Source organism: Mytilus galloprovincialis, chromosome 2, assembly GCF_965363235.1.
Source record: "Mytilus galloprovincialis chromosome 2, xbMytGall1.hap1.1, whole genome shotgun sequence".
In the NCBI taxonomy this organism is placed as follows: Eukaryota; Metazoa; Mollusca; class Bivalvia; order Mytilida; family Mytilidae; genus Mytilus; species Mytilus galloprovincialis.
The window spans coordinates 76,065,631-76,091,707 of NC_134839.1; the positions used below are offsets into that span (position 1 = coordinate 76,065,631).

The 26,077-nt window shown below is 31.3% G+C and overlaps 1 protein-coding gene across 1 annotated transcript; it reads left to right on the top strand.

The window, feature by feature from the left end:
* LOC143064416 (vitamin D3 hydroxylase-associated protein-like) lies at positions 1 to 25,743 on the top strand. The gene is made up of 16 exons (XM_076237232.1): positions 1 to 201; positions 4,604 to 4,825; positions 5,308 to 5,421; positions 5,795 to 5,851; positions 6,121 to 6,279; positions 7,775 to 8,043; positions 8,614 to 8,654; positions 9,883 to 10,007; positions 11,775 to 11,900; positions 12,496 to 12,590; positions 18,094 to 18,199; positions 19,241 to 19,284; positions 19,572 to 19,611; positions 20,567 to 20,678; positions 21,509 to 21,648; positions 22,671 to 25,743. The coding sequence occupies exons 2-16, from the start codon at positions 4,604 to 4,606 to the stop codon at positions 22,803 to 22,805; spliced, it is 1,785 nt and encodes a 594-aa protein (XP_076093347.1). The 5' UTR covers positions 1 to 201; the 3' UTR covers positions 22,806 to 25,743.
* The last annotated feature ends 334 nt before the right edge of the window (positions 25,744 to 26,077 follow it).

Below are 26,077 nucleotides of genomic sequence, written 5' to 3' on the forward strand. Positions count from 1 at the left end.
CCATGAGATGTGAGCTTTTTGTTTGTCTCCTAAAGTGATATGATTTAAACCAGTATAGCAGACGGAAAACAACTTAAAACTTAGAAGTTAACATAACAAGTGGCAATTGAACGTTTTCATTAGTATTACATATCTTAACAGCAGATTCTGAAATTAAAAATCAGGGTGGAAAGGTTGTGGTGTTGAAGCTGTAACTTAATTGTAAGTGCAAAGGCTAAGATGGAGCAAAGGTCAATAATTCGGACAATATTATAACACACCTCCAATTATATATCTTACTGAGCTATATCTATATTAATAATTACCACTAATGCCTTAACCCAAGGATGGCCCATGAACAGCAGGCGCGGATCCAGCCATTTTAAAAAGGGGGGTTCCCAACCCAGAGTAAAGGGGGGGTTCCAACTATATGCTCCCATTCAAATGCATTGAATCGATCGGCCAAAAAAAAGGGGGGTTCCAACCCCCGGACCCCCCCCCCCCTGGATCCTCCACTGAACAGGTTGGGATCAAACCCTCCGTATGGTGTTTATACCTGTAAAGTCTATAGAGGGATTATATCCTTCTATAGAGGGTTATTCTTATTTAGAGGGATATATTTGTTTAGACTGGATTTAAAGCATGGAAATGGCAAATAATTGATTGGCATTTTCTGGTTATACATTGTATCATGTACTATATATGATCATATATTGGCTATAATCTAGCAATTAATTAATGTACCAATTATCGCACTTTACTAAAATTTGGGTTGCCCAGTTTACTGTTAAAGTGACAAAACATGCAATCTATTGTGTTACTGTACCTATCTGATCATCTTTCATTAGAATATTATCTAAGCAAAGTGCTCTCGACCAATGATATTGTAGGATTGTAAGTTGTTGTTTCCTGTGTATAACATATTCATATCCAACTAAGTCAGACATCACGTGACTTTTGTGACGTACACAAGCCCCCATTTTGTATTTTATTGCCCCATTTAAAATGCATAGATGCCTCAATAAAGTTTAATTTTCTCATTAACCAGGCCCGCTTCCTAACTTTTGCAAATCAATCCTTGTCTTTGATATTCAAACATATTTCTATCAAACAATATTGGTCCTAACAGTTTAATTTTTGATTAAATTCTGTCACTGGAGAATCATAAAAACATGTACTTTTTCTCGTTATATTTCTCCGTTGACTCAATGCTAAATGTACCGATACCCATGTCTACTTGTACAACAAATATAGAAATTCTGTTAATAAAAATAAAACTTTGCAAATCGATTAAGTATATTCAAACATATATCTGGCGAAAAATACTATTTAAAACAGTTTTATTTCTGGGAAATTTCTCTCAAACATTGATTTAAAAAAGTTAATTTTCCGGGATTTTTCAAAATAGCGGATGATGTATAGGAAATGTTGCATCAAATCGAGGATTTGTATAGTAAAACTTTCCTTGATTAAATTTAATTTTTCATGTAGAATATCTGAAGTTTCTGATATTTTCTTTGGTGATATTTCGATATGATTGATTTCAAAATTTCTTTATAAAAAAATTACTATTTTAAGTGTGACACATGAACATATTATTTTCACAGATATCCAGGATGAATGTAGTAGTCACAGAACAAAAAGTCACAGACAAAAAGTCACAATTCATTTTTTCTGATTGTTTTCTTTGAATAAAAAACGCTTTTTTCTACAAAAATATTTTTGTATTTTTCTTGAACTATTGTAAATAAACCAACTTTGTAAACAAAATTTACTAAAAAAATATCAAAGATGATTAAATGATTGTTAAAAAAACAAAATGTCAAAGTGGCTTGGCACTTGAATGGCTTCATGGTGTCAAGAAATCTTTTTTTTGCACGATTAAAATTAAATAAATCTTTATTTTTCTAGTATAATGACACATTTCATAAACTTTAATATGAATATATGTATTAAAAAGTAAATATTTCAAGACTTTCTCTTACATATTCCAACAACTGTCAACAGATTATTTGTGACTTTTTTGTCCTGAGACTCTTTGTCCTACCAAATTTGTGACTTTATGTCCTGTGACTTTCTGTCCCTTTACCATCCAGGATATACTGTTAACAGAAAATAGTTAACAATAAAAAAAAAAAATCCCTTCTTTTTGTAGGCTCACCTGGCCCATAGGGTCCGTAAACTCTTACAAAAATCTTCTCCTCTGAAACTACTGGGTCAAATTTAACTAAACTTGACCACAATCATCATTAGGGTATCTTGTTTAAAAAATGTGTCCGGTGACCCGGCCAACCAATCAAGATGGCCGCCATAGCTAAAAATAAAACATAGGGGTAAAATGTAGATTTTGGCTTATATCTCTGAAACCAAAGCATTTAGAGCATATCTGATACGGGGGTAGAAATGTTTATCAGGTCAAGATCTATCTGCCCTGAAATTTTCAGATGAATCAGACATCCGGTTGTTAGGTTGCTGCCCGGTGACCCGGCCAACCAATCAAGATGGCCACCATGGCTAAAAATAAAACATAGGGGTAAAATGTAGATTTTGGCTTATATCTCTGAAACCAAAGCATTTAGAGCATATCTGATACGGGGGTAGAAATGTTTATCAGGTCAAGATCTATCTGCCCTGAAATTTTCAGATGAATCAGACAACCGGTTGTTAGGTTGCTGCCCCTGAATTAGTAATTTTAATTTAATTAAGGAAAGTTTGCCGTATTTGGTTATTATCTTGAATATTATTATAGATAGATATAAACTGTAAACAGCAATAATGTTAAGCAAAGTAAGATCTACAAATAAGTTAACATGACCAAAATGCTCAGTTGACCCCTAAGAAGTTATTGCCCTTTTATAGTAAATTTTTTAACAATTTTTCGTAATTTTTGTTATCTTTTAGAAAAATCTTCTACTCTGAAACTCTTAAGATGAATTTAACCAAAGTTGTAAACAATTATCCTTAGGGTATGTAGTTTGAAAATTATGTATTTAGAGCCTCTAGTTATAGATTTAGATAAACTGTAAACAGCAATAATGTACGTGCAGCAAAGTAAGAGCTACAAATAAGTCAACATGACCAAAGTGGTCAATTGACTTCTCAAGGAGTTATACCCCTTTATAGTCAATTTTTAACAATTTTCATAAATTTTGTAAATGTTTGTAAATTTTTACAAAATATTTTCTAGTCACTTCTGGGCCAAGTTCATTATAGATAGAGATAATTTTAAGCAGCAAGAATGTTCAGTAAAGGAAGATCTATACAAACACATCACCAGCACCAAAACACAATTTTGTCATGAATCCATCTGTGTTTGTTTAATATGCACATAGACAAAGGTGAGCGACACAGGCTCTTTAGAGCCTCTAGTTTAAAGGTGCTTTTCCTATTTTTCTGTATAATTTATCTTTGTTTAGAAATATATTTATACATTCCTTTTAGAACAACAAATATTTTCGTCCAAAGAGAGAGAAAAAAAAACAATGCCCAACAATTATTATAGATAAATATTCTATACATTTAAAATCCCATCCCTTGACGAACAGGTGAACTTTGACTTGGGTTGTAATGTTACATAACAATATATTGTTAGGTAGACGTGCAAACCAAAATCAACCAGGTGACAATAAACATCCTGTGTAATACATGTATAACGAGAGTTTAAATTTTGTGATATACAAAAGTTTTCATAACTGTACAAATAAATATCTTCTCTTCCCCATGTCAAACCAGAAGAAGTTTGTATCATAATAAACTTTAAGAAAATATGAATATTATAAAAGTTTCTTTAAAAAAATAATTTTTGCTTTATAAAAGATAATCAAATTAATATTTTTGTTTCTATAATTATTTTAAAGAAATATTCTGATTCAAATTTTAATTTAAATGGATTTTGTTTCATTTCGTAGAAAGTTAAACTAGATTTCATTGTATTGATTTTATCATTTATTTTTTTAATTCAATATTTTAAGCAAAATCCAGGTATTCAATAAATCAATATAAAGTTAAACTTGTGTAAAAACAATTTGTTAATGTACACATTTCAACAACATTGTATACCTGACAATATTTATTGGTCCTGAATAGGACTGATATAGTTGGGTATATTTTTTCTTTCATTTATTGTTTTGCATAGTTTGTTCATGCTGTTACACAACTGTCCCAGGTTAGAGGTAGGGTTGGCACTTTAACATCTTTAACCCTGCTGCCTTTTCCAGGTCAGAAGCCTGTAATTCAGTAGATTGTTGTTGGTTCACATCTGTCATATATTTGTTTATGGGAAATTATTTTGTTTTATAAATAAGGCCATTAATTTTCTCAATTAAAACAAATTTCTCATGTTGGGGCATTTTATAGCCAACTCAACAGTGTGGAAGTTTCTCATTCCTACAACTGCTAAAATCCACTTCATTTGAACTTTGGTGGATAGATGTCTAATTGGCAATCATTCCTCCTGTATCTGCATATTTCTATATTGATACAAGATGAAACACAGGGTACCTGAATTCACTACAATGCAACAAGATGTGTTTGTATTCCAATTAAGGTCCTTCAGGGAGATACAAGCACACTTGTACTGTGATTAGTTGATGTATGGTTTTCCACTGTCAACTTTTTTTTGTAGATGGATAGACTAATTAGACCATTTTGGAAACCTGATGAGGATCGTAACGGGAGTGCTAAAATTCTGTGTGGTGTCGTTGCTGCAGTCTACATATCCAATCAAGTAGTCAGGAAAATCATAGATATAGTTCAGAAGCAACAGATAAAGAAAAAAATTCAAAAGAATAGGGAAAAACGTAAACTGTCTAAAGCCCAACTTGAAGAGCATTTAAAAGGGAAAGAGGTAATATATGGTTTAAAGCATTAAACTGATAATAATGATAGCTGAATGGTCTGTGATTAACATAAAAAGGATAACTGCTATTACAAAAAAACATTTTGGACAGCACAACAGAGCACATTAACCACAAATATGTTGTAAAAATATGTTATTTAAAGGATTTATTTAATTATCCCAAACTCATGAAAATCTATATGTTTGCTTCAACTTTTCTGGATTTTCAAATTTAAAGGATAAATTGTTTACATGAAACAAAAATTTTAATTTGAAATGTTTGTGTTGTAATGCGAGTAAATTTGTATTTGCTGAGTTTGTGAGTTCCAATTCTAGCATATGGTACACATACCTGACAAGGATAATTGACTAGGATTAACAGTTCCTCTACCTTATAGGTTGTTGGTTCTCCCTTGGAACTCATAGTACATGATATGGTTTTTCAATGTTGTTAGTAAAGATTGATTATAAAGTTTAAAGTTTATCCGCAGATAAGTACCAACACAATAAAAAGAATACTAAGCCTTTCATTTAAAGAACTCCAAGCTGAACTACAGTCAGGGAAACTGTCTGCAGTGGACGTGTTAAATGTTTATCAAATCAAGGTAAGTTTAAAACTTAGAAGTTGCAAATAAAAAAATATAAACCATTGTGTTCAAAATTATGGTATAGATTAAGTTATTAAGTAATTTTAAAATCCAAGTCAATGTATATAGATTTGATTTCATAGAAAGACAAAATGTTGGAGTTAGCTAAATTTTTATTTCTTTCCCTATAAGGGTTTCGGATTTAATTTTAATGGAAGATATCTGTAGATTGTCAAAGCTTCTTTTAATTTAGCCCTTAAAAAGAAAAATGTAAAGGCCTTCCGACATCAGAGCCATCATGGACTTCTATTACTGGTACATGAACTGTGTTAATATTTGCAATTGCTATGAAGTTAAAACACACATTTACATTTATAATTATTTTATTCAGGCATTGGAAGTTGATAAAAGGACTAACTGTATTACAGAACTAGTACAGGATTCAGAGGTAAGTGTTGAAGCCACATCTGAGGTATATTAGTACATAATACACATCTGAGGTGTATAGTACATGTTAGATATATGGGGTACATAGCCTTTTTGCACTAAGGCAGCTCAAAGCTAACACCAATCAATCAAATAATGTATTTTTTTATTTATAATTTTTGTAATACAACATTGCTGCTTCATTGTGTTGACTTGATAGGATATGAAATCAAAGGATTCTGAATTGTCTGATCAGTCTTGAAGGTATCTCCTTATTTTCTTATTATATAGGAAAGAGCTAAACAACTAGATTCAGATAGAAAGAAGGGTCCATTGTATGGAATACCTGTTAGCATCAAGGAGACATACACTATGCCAGGATACCCCTGTACAGGAGGGATGATGTTTTATTTTGATGAGAAAGTAACTGAAGAAAATGTTCTAGTCCAGGTATGAAGATTTAATAGATTTGTATGTCATATATATATAAATAAGAAAAATGTGGTATGAGTGCCAATGACACAAAAGAGGGGCAAAAGATACCAGAGGGACATTCAAACTCATAGCTCGAAAATAAACTGACAACACCATAGCTAAAAATGAAAAAGACAAACAGACAAATAATAGTACACAAGACACAACATAGAAAACTAAAGACTAAGACAAATCTCCAGCCAAGTCACAATGTTAAAAAATTAAACAATTATAGGTCAAAGTATGCTTCAACATGGAGTCTTGGCTCACAATGTACAGCAAGCTATGATGGACCCCAAAATGACTAGTGTAAAACCATTCCAACAGGACAACATATGGTCTTATCTACGGTACATAAGAAAAACCTGAGAAACGAGAAACACTTATGTACCACACCAAAAAAATGATAACCACTGAGCAGCAGGATCTTGACTTAGAAAAGGTGCATAAAAATCCAACAGGTTTAAACATTTTAACAGGTGCCAATCTTCACCCTTTACTCATAATTTCGCATATGGTTGAATGATAGGTCTTGGTATGTGGCATTTGAGCGCTAAATTCTTCAAATATTAGACCACCCCTTTGCAAAATTAAATAATACAAAAAGACAACAGTAAATTTATTCCAAAGAAAATACATTCAAAGAATTAAAAGTTTCTCGTTGGTAAAATAAAAAACAGCTTCAAATATATCTCAAATTATTAATAAATTAATTTACCAGCTAATATCATTAACCGGTATGTTTTGGTAAAAATTCCTAATTTGGAATAGGATGAATTAATCAGGAAAAAAATAATAAGTATAGAAGTTTATTCAGTGTCCAATACAAAAATAATTTGGTACCTGGCTTACTGAGTGGTCTAAGTAGTTGAAATTACTGTATATAAAATACCAGAATATTATTTACTGTGGATTCATTATTATTTGTTGGATACCAATTTTGATGGGTTTTGTTGGTACAGGTGAACCACGAATTCAGATGTTCAACAAATAACATTTTGTTGGTACAGATGAACCAAGAATTCAAATGTTCAACAAATAACATGATTTCAATACACCTTATTGCTATCTGTCCGCCATTACTGGATATCAAACATGTTCCTGTAAAATTTTGACGTCATAAAACAAAATATCTGATGCCACAATGAAAAAGTGATTGCTGTATGTGTCAAAAGTTCAAGCGACCAGGTCAGCCGGGATCAGCGATAAGGTGTTTATATAGGCTTTGTATGCAGAGATTGGCTAAACCACGAAATCAAATATCCGTGAATATACACGTTTTCAGCAATCCACAAAAATTGATACCCACGAAAATAAATGAACCCACAGTATGACATTACAAGCTCCTTTGTACTTTTACATTGCCTTATTTTTAGTAAGTCTTTTGAGGGTAAAATATATATATAAACTTACAACATATGATTTGTTTGTCCTATTACATTTGATATATGACCATGTAATGTTTAAATAGGTTTTAAAGAAGCAAGGGGCAATTCCATTTGTCAGGACCAACGTTCCACAAACTTTAATGACATTTGAATGTTCTAATTCACTATATGGCACAACAAAGAACCCACACGACCCCACTAGGATCCCAGGGGGATCATCAGGTGGTGAGTCTGCTCTGATTGGTGGAGGAGGTTCTATTCTAGGAATGGGAGGAGATATTGGTGGTAGTCTGAGGATCCCAGCACACATGGCAGGATGTTGCTCATTAAAACCATCTGGTGGTAGACTCAGGTTAATATACTTTGCATTAATTACAATAAAGTACAGTCAAACATACTTAAAGGTCATCTATCTTAAGCCAAAAACCTGTCTTGTCAGGTCATCCCTGTCCAGCTGTAGTAGTCTGTAATACCTATGTATTTTAAACCTCATTTCAAAGGTCACCTCTCCTAAAAAGTCAGCTTACAATGGTTCTGAAATTGAACTTTAAATACAGGTTTGACTGTATAACTGGTCCCTTACAAAAGTTGTGAGTTGATGATATGATTTAAAATTAAACATATATTGGGCTTTCAACATGCATTTTCAAATTATTTCATACAAGTTGTAAAGATTTTTATTTGACTTTTCTACTATTTCTTCACTTTAAAAAAAAAAAGAAATATGTTGAAATATTGAAAGCTTATATGTGAATTATTTCTTTTTACTCATTTTATGTTCTATATTATTGTATATTATAATTAAGTTTTGATAAAGGTTAAGTTTCTGTGTTATTTTAAGACAATGTACATATGACTGACTTTTAATAAAGTTATTTATAAGATGTACGTTGCTTGACCAATAATTTTACTTCCTTTGCAGTCGCAAAGGCCAAAACATGTTTAACAAAGGAGAAACTTTAGGTAAGAAAAACAAAAGTTAAAAGACATTAGATATATCTTACAATATTAAGAAACTCATTAATTAAGTAAATGAAACTTTTTTGCCTATGAAACCTTAGTAAATCATTTGTAGTATTCAATCAGATGTGAATTTCAAAGTGTTTCATTAATTTATCTGACAGTATGATATAATATTGATAGGCAGTTTACCTTGAATTTTCACATAATTATTACATTTGTTTTTTTAATTACTATATAAAATAAAAGGAGTTATGAAAATGTAAACAATTCTTCATATCACTTGAACTTTTTAATAACATTCATGATCATGATGATAGCCATAAACATATTGTTTTCTTTAAATACAAATATATAATTTTTTTCTCTGCAGTAGTTTTTCATAATCTTTATTTTAATTTCTAGATTATATTTTGATTTTATTATTGCAGTGTAAACATTTATAATTAATGAGTATTTGACATTTTATTTGCTCTACATATTCATAGGAGTAGGTTCAGTAAGACCCCTTTTTGGCCCCAAAATATAACAGTTTTACAAAATTATAAAAATGTATACTTTTAGTTATTCATTTGAAAGTAGAATGCTTCTGCTACATAAATATGGGCTGTTTTTGACAATACAATGCACATATATCAGGTTCTAGCATCATTAAGTCATGCTAAATTACTGAAATCTTCACAGTTTTAGCATTTTAGTTAAATTTTTGACGGTTTCTGTCTGAAATGAAAGTGGCCGCATTTGTGTTCATTCCTAATATTGAAATGTAAGTTGTATTTGATGATTATACAAAACATATATAAAGATTGAGGATGAACACGGATGTGGCTACTTTCATTTTTGACAAAACCATCTGAAAGTGACATTTTTTGGCATATTTGATAAATTTTTCATATTTAAATTGAATCGGGGCGTTTTAAATGACTAAATCAGTTGAAATCTTTGACATAAACTAATTTAATCAACTGAAATAGGCACTTAAGTGTTTAAGAAGTGTCCAAAATCTTTCGGCAGATGAACCTAAAATTTAGGCCAAAATCAGCACTTACCGGACCTACTCCTTTTAGGTTCCAGATTTTGGTTGATCAATTATTAAAATTTCATTCGGCTATTTGCTTTAAAATTTGGCACCTTATTTAGTATTCACTACAATAATTTGAATAATATATTTCTTCATGTTCTTTGTTCAACCTTTTAACTAATAATAAATGAATTTTGTGATATGTTTTAGTACAGTCCCAGACAGGACCAATGGCAGCCGAGGTAGATGGCCTAGTTAACTGTATGAGATGTTTACTGGTACCAGAGATGTTTAATTTAGATCCAGCAGTGCCACCTATACCTTTCAGAGAGGAGGTAATAAAGAATCATTTGCTTAAAGAATGCACTTAGGTGAAATTTAAAAAATCTAGATTTTAAAATTGATACTTTAAATCAGAAGAGCATTAGTAAAGGTACAACATATTAAGTTAAAAAATATGATAGGTTATGGAGCACCTTTTCAAGATAATTGATTTTTTTAAATGACCGGAAAAAGCTGACTTTTACCTTATATTTGCATTGGTATTATATGTGTCTCATTTCGAAAGAAAAGAAATTTACTATCTGCAGAAATTTTAGTAAATTGCCTTAAATGGGCCATTGAAGTCTTTATGTGAAAGCAAAATGGGTGTTATGGGGCAAATATTTTACTCTGTATTGTAGGAATAAAACCAAGGAGTCCGTACATTTGACAAAAATTTCTAAACCTCACCTTAACCCTTTAGCCCCCCAATCCCGCCTGTAGGCGTGATTGCGACAACCATTCTTTGATGGCCCGTATGACCCTCCATACTTTTTTTGAACTGCCCCAGCTGAACTGTTATGATAGCAGGGACTTGAACCAAGCAATTCATGGTCCATAAACTCTCCTTCATGAAAATATGGCACTTTGAAAGCCGTTGAAGAGTTCAAAATCGGAAAAACGTGAAAAGTAGCCAAAATCAGGTGGGGGTGGGCATCTTCTGATGGCCACTACGTAACTGGAAGTGACTGTAGGTATAAACTATTATCATAACTGCATGCATAGGTGGTTTAGGAACACAACAACGTATAATATGGCCAATAAGAATGTAGTCCATAAAATCTAGGTCACCATTTTGTCAAAAATCTGTAAAAACGGACATTTAGGCAGACCTTAGTTGACAATAATAATTCCCCAGCAAGACACTCAAGTCCCACATACTCCCAGTTAGCATGAATGGACTGCTGTAACTATAGGGTAATACCCTTATGACAAAGAAACACAGTGTTGTCAATGTTCACCTCTCAAGGTCGTTTTAAAATCGGAAAATAGATGGAAAATTACCATTTTTAAGTGTGGGTGGGTTCAAACCCAAGAGAAAATATTCCACCTCCCAGCCCACCCCCCACCCATGCCATCCGCCCCCAAATCCCAATATATAGTTTAATAGATGAGCACCAGTTACAGCATCAAGAGTCTGCTAATTTGCATATAATTTGCATATGATTGCAAATTTTCGAAAATGCCTGATTTTCCAGAAATCTCTTGGGGGGGGCGAATAAGTTAATGACCATTTTGTTGTGTAATAAAGTGTTCATTCAGCACATTTAAGACAATCTGAACTAAAGTTTTATAATACTGTATAAACATTAATTTTTGTTGGGTTAAAATTTCGTGGTTTTGTATTCAAAAGTAGGTTTGTGGGGATTAATTTTAGTGGTTTTGAAGTTGAGAAAAAAATTATGTAAATGCCACTTTATAATTGATAATACTCAATTAAACTGATTTTAACTTTCTCAGTTGGTAAAATCAGTAATTGCAATTCATAGTAACAGTGAGCTAACTGGCTTTTACACACCTTTGATGTTTTAACCCAGGACAATGATTGTGTAATAAATGTATTACAACTTGAGGGCATTACAGAGCATTAGACTAAAATAAACTGTTATCACAGAGATGTGTCTCGCTTTTTTGTAATTTCGATAATGCAAATGTTGAAATTAAAGTACCTTCCTCTGTTTTGGGGATATGGAATTGATCAGAAATTTGGATGTTATTTTTAATTTCAGGTTTTTATTATCGTACCTCCCTGTCAGCAATCATTTGTTTTACTATTGTAGATATTTACAGGAAAAAATAAGCTGATAATAGGATTCTACATAGATGATGGTAACATAAAGGCTGCCCCTGCATGTCAGAGGGCAGTGTTGGAGGTCAAGGCTATTTTAGAATGCCAAGGTCATACAGTAAGTTTTCTTGTTTTTGTGTAATATTGAATATTCATATGAGATGGTATTGTTTTAGTAGTATTTGGAAAAATACTGAATGCATTTTATATTCTTGTAAAAGGTTTTATACGATTGATAATTATTGTTTGCTTAATGTTTAGTCAGTCTAGAACAGTTTTTAATTAGAATATAAATCTGTCCTTAATAGTTAAGTTTTTACCATATATCAAACTTTAAATTGGCCTGAGTTTAGGAAAGAAAAATTCAACTGAAAGATCTTCAACCAATACAAATTTCTTGATAAAGTTTATTTAATAAACAATAGTTAAAAAGATTTTAGCAATGTAGACCAATGATTAGGTTCCTAACTTATGCATATTTTAAAACAAATAGTATGGTTTGGTACTCAACCCTTCTTCCTTTGTTTAAGGTTCCTGAAATTCAAGTGTGTGTCTTTAGCTTAACAAATTTTACAACAAAACTATTTTTACAGTAGAGTAAATTGTTTGGTTAACTTAAGCTGATGGTAGAGATATAAATATTTTCAATGCTCAGTCCTAGTACATGTAGTAAGTTCTGTTTTACATAATCATAAATTTTTCATATTTTACAGTTGGTCCCTTTTAAACCTGTTGATGTTTACAGAATGGCAGCACTTTTCCTGAAATCTGTATTTGCAGACGGTGGAAAAAGTTATTTAAATGTGTTGTAAGTATATTTAAGGTTTTTACAGAAAATTATTTATTTATTTAAAATTCAAATAACATTATGAATTCTTGAAACATTGTTTCCTTTTTAGCTCACCTGGCCCAAAGGGCCAAGTGATGGGAAATGTATACAAATGACTTCTTTTAGAGAACCACTAAATGGAATGAAATCAAACATAGCATGAATGCTCCTTATGAGGTGCTGACCAAGTGTTGTTACTTTGTAGCCGACCCATCATTCAAGATGGCCGCCAATGGGGGACTTAGTTTAACATAGGACCCTATGGAAAATGCATACAAATGACTTCTTTTAGAGATCCACTTAATGAAATAAAACCAAACATAGCATGAATGTTCCTTATGAGGTGCTGACCAAGTGTTGTTACTTTCTAGCCGACCAATCATCCAAGAAGGCTGCCAGCAGGGGACTTAGCTTAACATATTATATAGTATGGGAAATGCATACAAATGACTTCTTTTAGAGAACCACTGAATGGAACGAAACCAAACATGGCATGAATGTTCCTTATGAGGTGTTGACCAAGTGTTATTACTTTGTAGCCGATCTATCATCCAAGATGGTCGCAAGCTGGGGACTTAGTTTAACATAGGACCCTATGGGAAATGCATACAAAAGTCTTCTTCTAGAGAACCATTTAAATGAATGAAGCCAAGGATAGCATGAATGTTCCTTTCGTAATGAGGTGCTGGCCAAGTGTTGTTACTTTGTAGCCAAATTTTATCTTCTTTTATATGATTTCAAAAACCCAAGTAGAGTCAGGTGAGCGATACAGGCTCTTGAGAGCCTCTAGTTTAAATTGTAAAATCTTTCCCCACATGCACGAAATGTTTCAGAAACCGAACATGTCTGCTATAATAGCAGTGGCACCAATTGCAAATATAGTGCTGCAAATTAATATGCCCCCGACTTAACGGAGGGAGCATTTAGTTTTACCCGTGTCTGTCCATCTGTAAGTCCCAAAATTGGTTTCAATTCTCTAACTTTAGTTTGCCTCAACCAAATTTTATGAAACTTATACACAATGCTAATTACCACAAAACAGAGGTCAAGTTTGAATTTTGGTGGTGTCACTTTTACCATTCTAGAGTTATGCCCCTTTACCAATGGGAAAATTGCTGAATTTTTCATTTCCATTTTCTAACTTTAGTTTGCTTCAACAAAATGTTATGAAACATTTACACAATGCTTATTACCACACAACACAGATCAAATATGAATTTATGTGGCATCATTTTACCATTCTAGGGTTATGTCCCTTTACAAATGGAAAAATTGTTGAATTTTTAGTTTCTGTTCTCTGACTTTAGTTTGTCTTAACCCGAATAATTCAGTCGTTATATTTCGCTGATCTACGAAGGCTACATTAACGCCTGAACGTCTTCCTCGATCAAGACCGTCAACCGGAATTTTCACACCGCTTTGCAATATGGGAATTTTGATTTAAATTGGCAGCTAAAGAAGGAGGAGTTCCGGATGTTAATTGATGTTAAGTGATGTAAACTGATGTTAATTGATAATAATTAATTATTATCGGATTTGTGTTAATTGAACACACGTGTTTAGTAAGACAATTACAAGAGAGTTGCGCAGACTCGTTATCCTGATCGTAGCTGATTGGCTCTCTCTCACAGAGAGCAGGCGACGCGGCCAATGATCATAAGGAGTTCAAGCCCTCGTGTGGGAGAAAATCGGACACGGAAAGGGCTTGAATTATTCGAGTTAAGTTTGTCTCAACCAAATGATATTTAACTTATACACAATGCTCATTACCATAAAACACAGATCCAGTATGAATTGTTCAAGAGTTATGCCCCTTTACAAAAGGAAAAATTGCCGTTCTCTTACCTAAGTTTGTCTCAACTAAATTGTTATATGAAATGTACTGTGGATTCATTAATCATCGTTGGATACCAATTTTCGTAAATTTTGTGGTTACAGGTGAACCACCAAATTAAATGTTCTACAAATAACAAATTTGCACCATCATGCAAGTTTTCCCTAATCCACAAAAAAAAAAGTACCAACGAAAAAAATCCACAGTATATATAATGCTTATTACCACAAAACTCAAATTTTCAAAAGTTCAAATTTTGGTAGTGTTACATTTATAGTTCTGGAGTTATGTCCCTTTAAAACGTGATATGCTAGCGGGAGCATCACCTGTGTTCCTATGGACACATTCCCCATTTATTATATTTTATTAATTAACTACACTGTTATTGGACTTAATATGATGAAAACTGCCTATGCAATATAATGTGTAAACTAGGCCAATACAGAATAACTCGGCCAATACAGATTTTTTTCTGTATTGGCCGAGTTATTCTATATTGGCCGAGTTGACACAAGTGCAGGATTTCGGAACGTCTCTAGATTTTACATCGAAAGTCACGATAAACACAAACTGAAAGTAAACAGTTGTTTTGAAGACGCAGTTGTCATTTAGTGATCTTAAACATGCTGAAAATGTCAGTATGGCATACATTTCAGGCGAAAGACGGTCACATTCATTTAAAAGGTATTTTGAAAGCAGACGATAGAACTATTTCAGGTTTGGGGAACGAGTAGATTATCACAAAAGTTCATTTCTTGACGACCTCATAATTTCACGATTGTACACATCGATTTTAAATTAGTTTCTGCATAACACATGCAATGGCAGTACCTTTCCAATTACTATTTATGTGTTGCGTCTAAATTTAAGTTGTAACACTTTATAGTGACTGAAAAGGGTAGAAAAATTCATCAGATGAGAAAATGCTGAAGACACCTGGAAACAGCACCAGATCATTATGTATTGCATCTAATACAAAGAAACAAACTGAGATTTGGATAGTTCCACTTCAAGGTAAAAATATTTATCTCTTGAAATGATATTAAAAAAATATTGTAACACTGTAGTTAATTAATAAAGATATTATTATGTGTATTTCTGTATTGGCCTTGTTATTGGTCCTCGGCCAGCTGTATTGGCCTTCGGCTTCGCCTCAGGCCAATACAGAAATACTTACGTAATAATATCATAATATACGAATGAATAAATATGATATTATATGTTGCATATTGCATAATTAGCTTTGATATGTCATCTAGTACAATATTGATATATATATTTGAGTAAAATATCAAGGCTAATCATGAAATATTATATAGGGTTATTAACTGGCTGTGATTGCCCTGGTGTAGATTAAAGGTTAGCTGTTTTGTAAGTCCGACTAGAAAATTGTATGTATAGATACTAGATGAGTCAAACAGGCTACTGAAGCCCATAGTTTTCATTTTAAGTTTAGTTTTTATACGACCGCAAAAATTTTAATTTTTCGTCGTATATTGCTATCACGTTGGTGTCGTCGTCTGCGTCCGAATACTTTTAGTTTTCGCACTCTAACTTTAGTAAAAGTGAATAGAAATCTATGAAATTTTAACACAAGGTTTCTGACCACAAAAGGAAGGTTGGGATTGATTTTGGGAGTTTTGATCCCAACATTTTAGGAATTAGGGGCCAAAAAGGGAAAATAAGCATTTTCTTGGTTTTCGCACAATAACTTAAGTTTAAGTAAATAGAAATCTATGAAATTTTGACACAAGGTTTATGACCACAAAAGGAAGGTTGGGATTGATTTTGGGAGTTTTGGTTCTAACAGTTTAGGAATTAGGGGCAAAAAAAGGGCCCAAATAAGCATTATTCTTGGTTTTCGCACAATAACTTTAGTTTAAGTAAATAGAAATCAATGAAATTTAAACACAAGGTTTATGACCACAAAAGGAAGGTTGGTATAGATTTTGGGAGTTGAGGTCTGAACAGTTTAGGAATTAGGGGCCAAAAAGGGGCCCAAGTAAGCATTATTCTTGGTTTTCGCACCATAACTTTAGTTTAAGTAAATAGAAATCTATGAAATTTAAACACAAGGTTTATGACCATTAAAGGAAGGTTGGGTTTGATTTTGGGAGTTTTGGTCCCAACAGTTTAGGAATAAGGGGCCCAAAGGGTCCAAAATTGAACTTAGTTTGATTTCATCAAAAATTGAATAATTGGGGTTCTTTGATATGCCGAATCTAACTGTGTATGTAGATTCTTAATTTTTGGTCCCGTTTTCAAATTGGTCTACATTAAGGTCCAAAGGGTCCAAAATTAAACTTAGTTTGATTTTGACAAAAATTGAATCCTTGGGGTTCTTTGATATGCTGAATCTAAAAATGTACTTAGATTTTTGATTATTGGCCCAGTTTTCAAGTTGGACCAAATCGGGTCCAAATTAAACTTTGTTTGATTTCATCAAAAATTGAATAATTGGGGTTCTTTGATATGCCAAATCTTACTGTGTATGTAGATTCTTAATTTTTAGTCCCGTTTTCAAATTGGTCTACATTAAAGTCCAAAGGGTCCAAAATTAAACTAAGTTTGATTTTAACAAAAATTGAATTCTTGAGCTTTTTTGATATGCTGAATCTAAACATATACTTAGATTTTTGATTATGGGCCTAGTTTTCAAGTTGGTTCAAATCAGGATCCAAAATTATTATATTAAGTATTGTGCAATAGCAAGAAATTTTCAATTGCACAGTATTCAGCAATAGCAAGAAATCTTCAATTGCACAGTATTGTGCAATAGCAAGAAATTTTCAATTGCACAGTATTGCGCAATAGCAAGAAATCTTCAATTGCACAGTATTGTTCAATAGCAAATATTTTCAATTGCACAGTATTGCCCAATAGCAAGAAATATCTAATTGCACAATATTGTGCAATAGCAAGAAATTTTCAATTGATTGGAGTTATCTTTCTTTGTCCAGAATAGTAGTTGAATCAACTTAAATCATTGTTTTATACAATATACAATGTATATTCACTTTTACTACCAACTGATAAATTAAAACAATCTTTACCATTCAGTGATAACAAGCACCTTTTGTTACATTTTAATATTTTATGATGTATTTAAATGAGTAGTTATTGTTGCAAACTCCATTAGAAATTTGAATTGAGATCAGTTTTGGAAAAAGGGACAGGGGGATGTGAAAAAAAAATGGGAAGGGGGGGGGGGGTTAAAATTTTCTCATTTCAGATTTCATAAATAAAAAGAAAATTTCTTCAAACATTTTTTTGAGAGGATTAATATTCAACAGCATAGTGAATTGCTCAAAGGAAAAAAAAGTATTTTAAGTTCATTAGACCACATTCATTCTGTGTCAGAAACCTATGCTGTGTCAACTATTTAATCACAATCCAAATTTAGAGCTGAATCCAGCTTGAATGTTGTGTCCATACTTGCCCCAACCGTTCAGGGTTCAACCTCTGCGGTCGTATAAAGCTGCACCCTGCGGAGCATCTGGTTTGACAATGTATTTTGTACTTCTTATGTTGGGATGATTTTGATTTCTATGTTAATTTGCAGTCACTTTTATAGAAAGTTCAATCATAATTATATGGAACTTATTCATAGAGAGTTTCTTTGTCATTTTTAACTTCTTTATATTTCAGAGACAAAGACATTGTTGATAATTCGTTACGTAGGATTATGTTTGCATTTTCACTGCCAAATTGGTTTAGGAAAATGTTTAGTTATGTTGCCAAGATGATAACAAAGGTAAAACTGCTTTAACATTTTTTGGTTTGTTTAGTACATTTTTGTTTGGGATTGTCTTTTTTTTTTGTTAAAAAAATACAATTTTGTTTAAAAAAAAACCTATAATTTTGACTGAGTAATACATGTCTAGAGTATGATGCAATAATATTTGTGATACCTGTTGTAAAAACAGTATAAATGAAGTATTTTCTTTCTTGAATCTGAGATTTTACTACAAACAAGTTCATCTCAAATCAACTGATATATTATCTTTTAGATGAACACAATATAAAATCAAGGAGTAATAAAGAAAGACAGGCAATGTTAAATTTTTAATTTGTCTTCTAAACAGTAAATTTTGGTTTGATGATCACCAAGAGAAATTTCTTTATTAAGATTTAAAAAGCAATAATAAAAAATATACGACATACAGTAAACAATTTATGTGTCATATTTGCTCTATTCATTTTACAAACTGCTTCAAAGATTTCATGAATTTATTTTAATGAAGGAGGGGTTACTAACTATCCTTTCCGGTATAACTGTGCCTAAATTACTTGCCAAACCATACCCTGTTCTAACCAGAAAACATTGAAAAACATACCCTGTTCTAAACAAAAAAAATGAAAAACATACCCTGTTCTAGACCGTGTAAAATAGATGCAGTTCTTGACAGTGTAAAATAGATGCAGTTCTTGACCGTGTAAAATAGATGCAGTTCTAGACCTGGGTTCTAAACTGTATCTTAAATAGATAAATAATCAAATAAGCGATCCTGTTCAAGACAAATACTTTGTTTAAAAAAAAGACCCTGTTCTAACCAGCAGGACATGAAAAAGGTGTTCTAACCAGCAAGGCATGAAAAAGGGACCCTGTTTTGTGGCACACTCATACCACTAAATTATAGGAAGTACCATCCCCAATAAAAAAAAAATACAAATTAGTTTATTATTATCTCTTTTCAATAGTTTTATAATTTAATGTATGTTTATTTCTCCATAACTTATATTTTAGATTTTGATACAGGCAACATTGATTTTATTTTTTTGTCATTTTTTTCAGGACCAGTTTACCTCTATATTGTTACAAAGTGGATGTGGTGTAGAGTAAGTTATTTGTATAGTACTTAATTTATAAAAACTCTGCACAAAATCATCAGACCTAAACAAAATTCAAATTTGATCTGTAACTTATATTGATAAAACTATATACCAATTATCAAATCAATATCTTCAAGCATGAAGAAAAAAGTGTGGAAAACTTATTTGTCGGACTGATGGATGGACAGGCAGACGGACAGACGGAGTACAAACCTAAACCCCCTTTCAACTTATTCAGTAGGGGACTAATAAGATCTTAAAGACTGAATATTAATTGCCTTTAATCTTTTCAGATCAGTAACAGAATATTGGGATTTAGCTATAAATATAGAGGTAATGATACTTATATTATGTCACTGTACCTTAAACAGTAGTCACTTCTTTTAACTCTTTTCAATCCCCATTAAGATATAATATACAAATGTTTTAAATCATTTTTTTTTTAATTATTAATGAATACTGTAAAATGAAACTGATTGACAAAATAATGCACAAAATGATGAATAATAAAAAGTAATAGCTATATATAGGAGTAGCTTGATATTTATTCATACCACCTTATCTTTTGGTAGCAATAACTCTATGTATCACATTTACTTCACATTTAACAATTTTATAGCCAGTACTGTTAGAATAAACATTATAATATGATATTATTATCCTATATCAAAATTACATTCCCACAGCATACATAGCTTCATTATTGCTTGTTTTATATCTAGTGGCAAATATTACATGCATATTGAGGACTGTCACTTGAAAAGGAGGTTAGCCAAAATGGAAAACCAAACATGCCACTGGCATTTTAAATACCACTTATTTTCTATTTCTTGCATATTCACAATAAAGTCCAAAAATGTCACCTGCACAAATATATATTGCTATAAGGAATGTGTAATATAGATTAACATCTGAGCTGCCATCTACTTGTTTTATTTGAAGATAAATTAATGAAAGAAGATTACAGATCCACAGTGAAAATGAACTAATGTATAATGCTACTGTTGATTCATTTATTTTCGTGGGTACCAATTTTCGTGGATTCAGTAAACATTGTATTTTCATGGATATTTAATTTTAGTGGTTTTGCTGAAGTCTGCATACAAGCCTATAGAACATTAGTTATTTCGTTGAACATTTGAATTCATGGTTCATCTTTGCAACACAAAATCCACGAAAATTGATATCCCACTAATTAAAATGAATCCACAGTATTTCATATTATATTAATGTGTTTGGAGTTGTATTAACTAAGGTAGAATTTTATCTGAAATTTCATATATTTCAGACTTACAGAGCCGATTTTTTAAAGAAATGGCGAGATAACAAGTTAGATGCTGTTATTTGTCCAGGATTTGCCTTTACAGCAGTTCCTTCAGGGAGAGTCACAGATGTATCAGGTATATAACGTTTTAAACCTGAAAATTTATAGTTTAAAAAATAACTACGGTAGGGAAGAGGGGAATTCCCACTGTCAAATGCAGTTTTACTGGCAAGGCATAGATAGAAAATTCACTTTTAATTTAAAAATTTGTGATATCTTAAGCTAAACCTGTTCAAGTCTTTTGTTGTCCTAAGTCGTAAAATTTGACAAAAATCATATACACTCTGAAACTTCTTGACCAAATTTAACAGCAAAAATTATCAGCAAGATGATCTACAAACAAGTCTACTTGTTCATTAGATCATTATAAACTACTGATGAAACTATGTTTTTTTTTAATTTTGGTTTACCTCCAAAATTGAAATTATTTTTGGTACAATGATTAATTTTAAGAGTATTTTTATCAAGTACACCTATATTTTTGATGGAATTTACCAATTATGGTTCTTGTTTCTAGAAAATTAAATCAAAATATTTTGTTTACTGCATTTTTATGACCTATTTATGGGCATTATGTTTTCTGGTCTGTGCCTCCGTTCGTTTGTCCATCCATCCGTTTGTTCATGTCTGTTTATTGGTCCGTCCGTCTGTCCCGCTTTAGGTTAAAGTTTTTGGTCGAGGTAGTTTTTGATGAAGTTGAAGTCCAATCACCTTGAAACTTAGTAAACATGTTCCCTATGATATCGTTGTAATTTTAATGCCAAATTAAAGATTTTATCCAATTTTTCACGGTCCATTGAACATAGAAAATGATAGTGCGGATGGGGCTTTCAAGTACTTGGGACACATTCTTGTTTTGTCGTGTTTTCAGATATCTAGTTGTACAATTTTTATTTGTTATTTCAGGTGGAGTAACCTATACAAACCTCTACAATTTGTTGGATTATACTGCAGGAACCTTGAAGGTGACAAATGTGACACAGGCTGATCTGGATAACTTCCAACATTACCCATCTAATACATGGTTGGAAAAAAACATCAAGAAGGTGATTTATCTCCCTTGTCCAATTCAAGTTATAACTTATGGCATACATAGTTGTATAATTTGCTTAGTTCTAGTAAATTTAACACACTACTTTAACATTGTTAAATGTTTTTCCATATATCAGGAATACAACAAGCTGAATTCTAATTTGTACTCTGCTGTGCATTTCGAAATTTCAATTTCAATAACCTATAATTTTACACATCAGGGTTTAATTTTGAACGTAATACATTCAACTAAAGGTGGATTTACACAGTACATTTTCCCATCTGATTTTATAAATCTAATGTTGTTTCTACAAAAATCACACTGTGTAAATACTCAAATGGGATGTCATTTGATAAATTAAATAGAAAATCCTATTTTGTGAACAGAATGCTGAAACATTTTAATACCTAAAGCAGATTATTTTACTTGTTGGGAAGAAGAACTAATTTGCATTAATGAAGATTCTGGTTGTTTTTAATTCATAATGATTTATAGATAATATTTGGTTTATAGTATATATAAATTGTTAATGGTCTTCAACATTCTTGTAATAAAACTTGGATTTGTAATTTGTATTCAATTGTAATTTTTAATCAGATTTTGGCTTTTTTGAATGTCCAATACAGATTACTCTCATTAAAATTCAAGCATTAAATCTGACTACAATGAATTGTACCAATCTTATAGTTGATCTGTTTCCCTCAGTTTTAGTTTGTTACCAGGATTTGTGTTTGCTTTATCGAATTATGACTATTGAACAGCGGTATACAACTGTTCAGTGTTGCCTTTATTTATTCATCACAAACGCTAGGCTGTTCATTTAAAAATAAAGTCCCTCTAAAGGTAGGTGGTTTTTCTCTGACTACCATGAATTGTACAAGTTCATAAAAAGACACTAAGAAAATATAACATTTGACATTTACAAAAGGAAATCCTGTAAGGTGATTTTGATTTGTTATTAATAATAAAGAACTAAAACTAAAAGTGTAATACTTCACATACTGATTACTTATATATTGTTTTTTTTTCCTACAGTTTTCAGAGGGCTCTAAAGGTTTACCTGTTGGAGTACAGTTCGTAGGTTTATCCTACCAAGAAGAATTGGTTCTTAGACTGATGAAAGAAGTAGAAACATGCTTGCACAAGAATAGGTCAAAAGAAAGATTGTAATTGTAACTGTTAATTAATTTATATTTATATTACTTTCATTTATTTATGAAGAATTGAGGGAGCAAATACCATGCTAAATGAAATATTTTTAAACAAATGGTTGTAAACAAAATAATTCAAAAATATTGCTTTAAAAGTAACATTCTCCTAGTGGCTGACATATTGACCTTTTTGACTTTCATGTATATCTAAATTAAAATCTTTGTAATTAATATATTGGCTTATTCAGTAAGTTTGCTCTTGAAGTACCCTGCTTGCTTTAAAGGTAATGGCAAGTTCATAAGTTTGAGTTTAACAGCTAAGGATTTCTTTCATATACCTATATTTTAATGATTAATTCTAGATACAAATAGTCATTTGTATTGCCTAAGAAAATATATAATTGACTCTTTGTGACAAGAACTACCTCCAATAATAAGATTCAAGTAAGGTTAAGTTTGTGAAGTTTTTTATAATTTCCATAGAAATGAAAACACTATTAATGATATAACTAGAAGTAATTATCTTTTTTATTTTTATTGTCTAGAGGCATATCTATGATATGAACTTTTTTCATCTTCAGCACATAAATCATTCAATCAAATCATATTTAAACAGCATTTACTTATTTTAGTTATCAAAAATTCTTTATTTATCTAAAGCTAGTATAATCTGAATGGCAAATGAAATAAAATAATCAATGTTTTCTATTAGACTTGTGAATCAAATGACTTGATTTTTAGAATATAATTTAATTAATTTCTTTCAATTTATGAAGATTTTTTTCAGTATTTATTTATTTTTGGATATGTTTATGTTAATTTGACTGTGATTTTTAATGTTGCTCACCATATAATACCTCATTGTTAGACAAATCTGTTTTATAAGAATAAAGAGCAAGAAGTTTATAGATAGGCATCTTTATTCTTTGACAAAAATAACTGGGAATATATTGCATAATATGTGCAGCTGTATTTGAAATTAACATTGTATATATAATACATGTGATGGGATTGAAAAGTTTGTTTGATAATTATTTGTATTAAGATTTATCATTATACATTAAACAGATTAAAATTTGTTATGACTTAGATAATTTTTAAGGTAGAGGATAAATTTTTACTCATATTTGTTGTAATTCCCCGCAGTACAAAAGTTTTTTAGGACACACAGTATTGTGTTTGTTGATGTTTCTTATACCTCCCAAAATAATGTTATTGGTGGTATTTAAGAATTTTTCTGTCTGTTTATCTGCCTGTCTATGTGACTTGCATTGTTAACTTTTCCTAAATGCAAATTGGTTTTTGAAAGACATTACCCAAGGATGTGTATAGTTTGGTCAACATTCAAAAGGGGAGGTAATTGAATTGACCTCAATGTTGCAAGTATCTGGTTAGCTTAATGATGCTTTACATGGTTGCAGAATATTTCCCATGAATGTTAGGTTTGACTTTCATTTACAAAGAAACTCTCTGAACCAGATTCTAGAAAACTAAAATTTTTTTTGTAATAATAAAGGGGATGTAATCAGACTAAGTTACTTCAATCACATAACATGTGACAATAGCTTAAAAGCACAACTCCCTCCTTAACAATTGAATGAGTATTAATAACACTTTCAATGAGGGTGTATAGGGAAATGTTATCACTGTCCTAAATTTTTACAGAGAACTCTTTGGTCTATTTCCTAGAAAACTAAAATTGTTTTTGCTCTAATATAGGGGATAAAATTGAATTGACTTTAATATTGCAACATGTTGGATAATTTGTGAGCATAACTCATCCTGAACATCTAGTTGGATATTGATAAAAATTTACAAAGTTGTAGAAACATATCTGAGAATATGAATGTGTAATATTATCTGTCAGGCAATATATGGTAAAACCTTATAGAAAATCCTCCTAAATTGCTAGACATATATTGATAAAATTTACACAATAGTTCATTTGCCAATTCCCGTAATTGACCCTGTAATTAGAGACCTTTTTTTTAGTTGTCTCCCTTATGAGGGACATTAATTTTTATTAACAATGGAGAGCTAGCAGAAGGAACAAATTAACCTGTGCGTAATATGAGTCATCTTTAAGGTTTTGAAATCTTTTAATTACATTTATTTGTTGTTAAGCTAAATTTTTACTACATCAGAAACTATTTTTCATGAAAAATTAGTTAAACCGCCGATACATCATTTTCAATTCATCATGCATTGCATTGGCAAAAGCCAATTTTGTCCGGTATAGAACCAGTCTAAGATTGATAAAGGGAAATCATTTGTTCAAAAAGTGTGTTATAACAGAATCAAATCGGTAATTAGCAAATGGGCTATTGAAGACTAATATCTGAGAATATGCATTAACTGGTATGATTATTTTCCCACATTTCAAAGGAGAGATAATCTTACTCACTTCAAAGTTCCAATATGTTGTAATAGTCTCTCAAGCTAAACTATGTACTGAAGCAGCTTGACAGATTTTAAAGAAAATTTACACAGTTTAAGAACAGTACCTTACAATATCCATAAAATAATGTTAGTCTTGTCCTACATTGCTAAGAGGACCCTCTCTCCTAGCTGCAAGAAGACAAAAATAGTTTATGCTCTGTTTTCTATTTTGTAAATTTTTATAGACCAAGTCATTTTATATTTAAGATATATTAATAAAAGAGCAGGGAGCGGTATGTTTTAGTGAGTTCATAAACATGCAGTAGAAAAAAACAAGTATGAAATATTGAAGTCGCCAATCAGAATGTTGATAAATATTTTCATTAAACTTAATTCTGGTTCAGATTGATAGAAATTAAGTTTTATAAAGACAATCTTTTAGCATTTTTTTAATACTATATTTTTCATCTTACGATTGGAATGTTAATGTTTAAGCTGTAGGTGCTAGCATAATTGTTTATTATGTACTGATTTTAATAGTTATGATCTATGATTGTTGCATTAAAATATTTATATGATTTCAGGTCTAATTTTTTTATTTAGAAAAAAATCTACAAATAACTATGCAGAACACCTGATCCTGAATTTTCAGACCTGGTACATATAAAAGATAAAAAAAAAAAAAAACACCAAACAAAAAAGACTAGTAAAAAAACCACCAAAAAAAAGACAAGTAAAAAACAAACTGTTAAGATAATGGCAAAATACAAAAACCGACCAAAAGACAAACAAACAGTCAACAAAACATTTCAGTTGACACAAATATTACAATTTGACATTTTGTTCCCCTTTTTTCACAAACTATTGATACTTATTACTTTTTTCCAATCATACAGCTTTTCTATGCTATTT

What these genes read in the sequence shown, in the direction of transcription:
- LOC143064416 (XM_076237232.1), top strand. Translation starts at nt 4,604, where the DNA reads ATGGATAGACTAATTAGACCATTTTGGAAACCTGATGAGGATCGTAAC. An exon ending in AACTAGTACAGGATTCAGAG is followed by an intron (nt 5,852 to 6,120) that starts GTAAGTGTTGAA and finishes CTTATTATATAG; the next exon opens with GAAAGAGCTAAACAACTAGA. An exon ending in AAAAGTTATTTAAATGTGTT is followed by an intron (nt 12,591 to 18,093) that starts GTAAGTATATTT and finishes TTTATATTTCAG; the next exon opens with AGACAAAGACATTGTTGATA.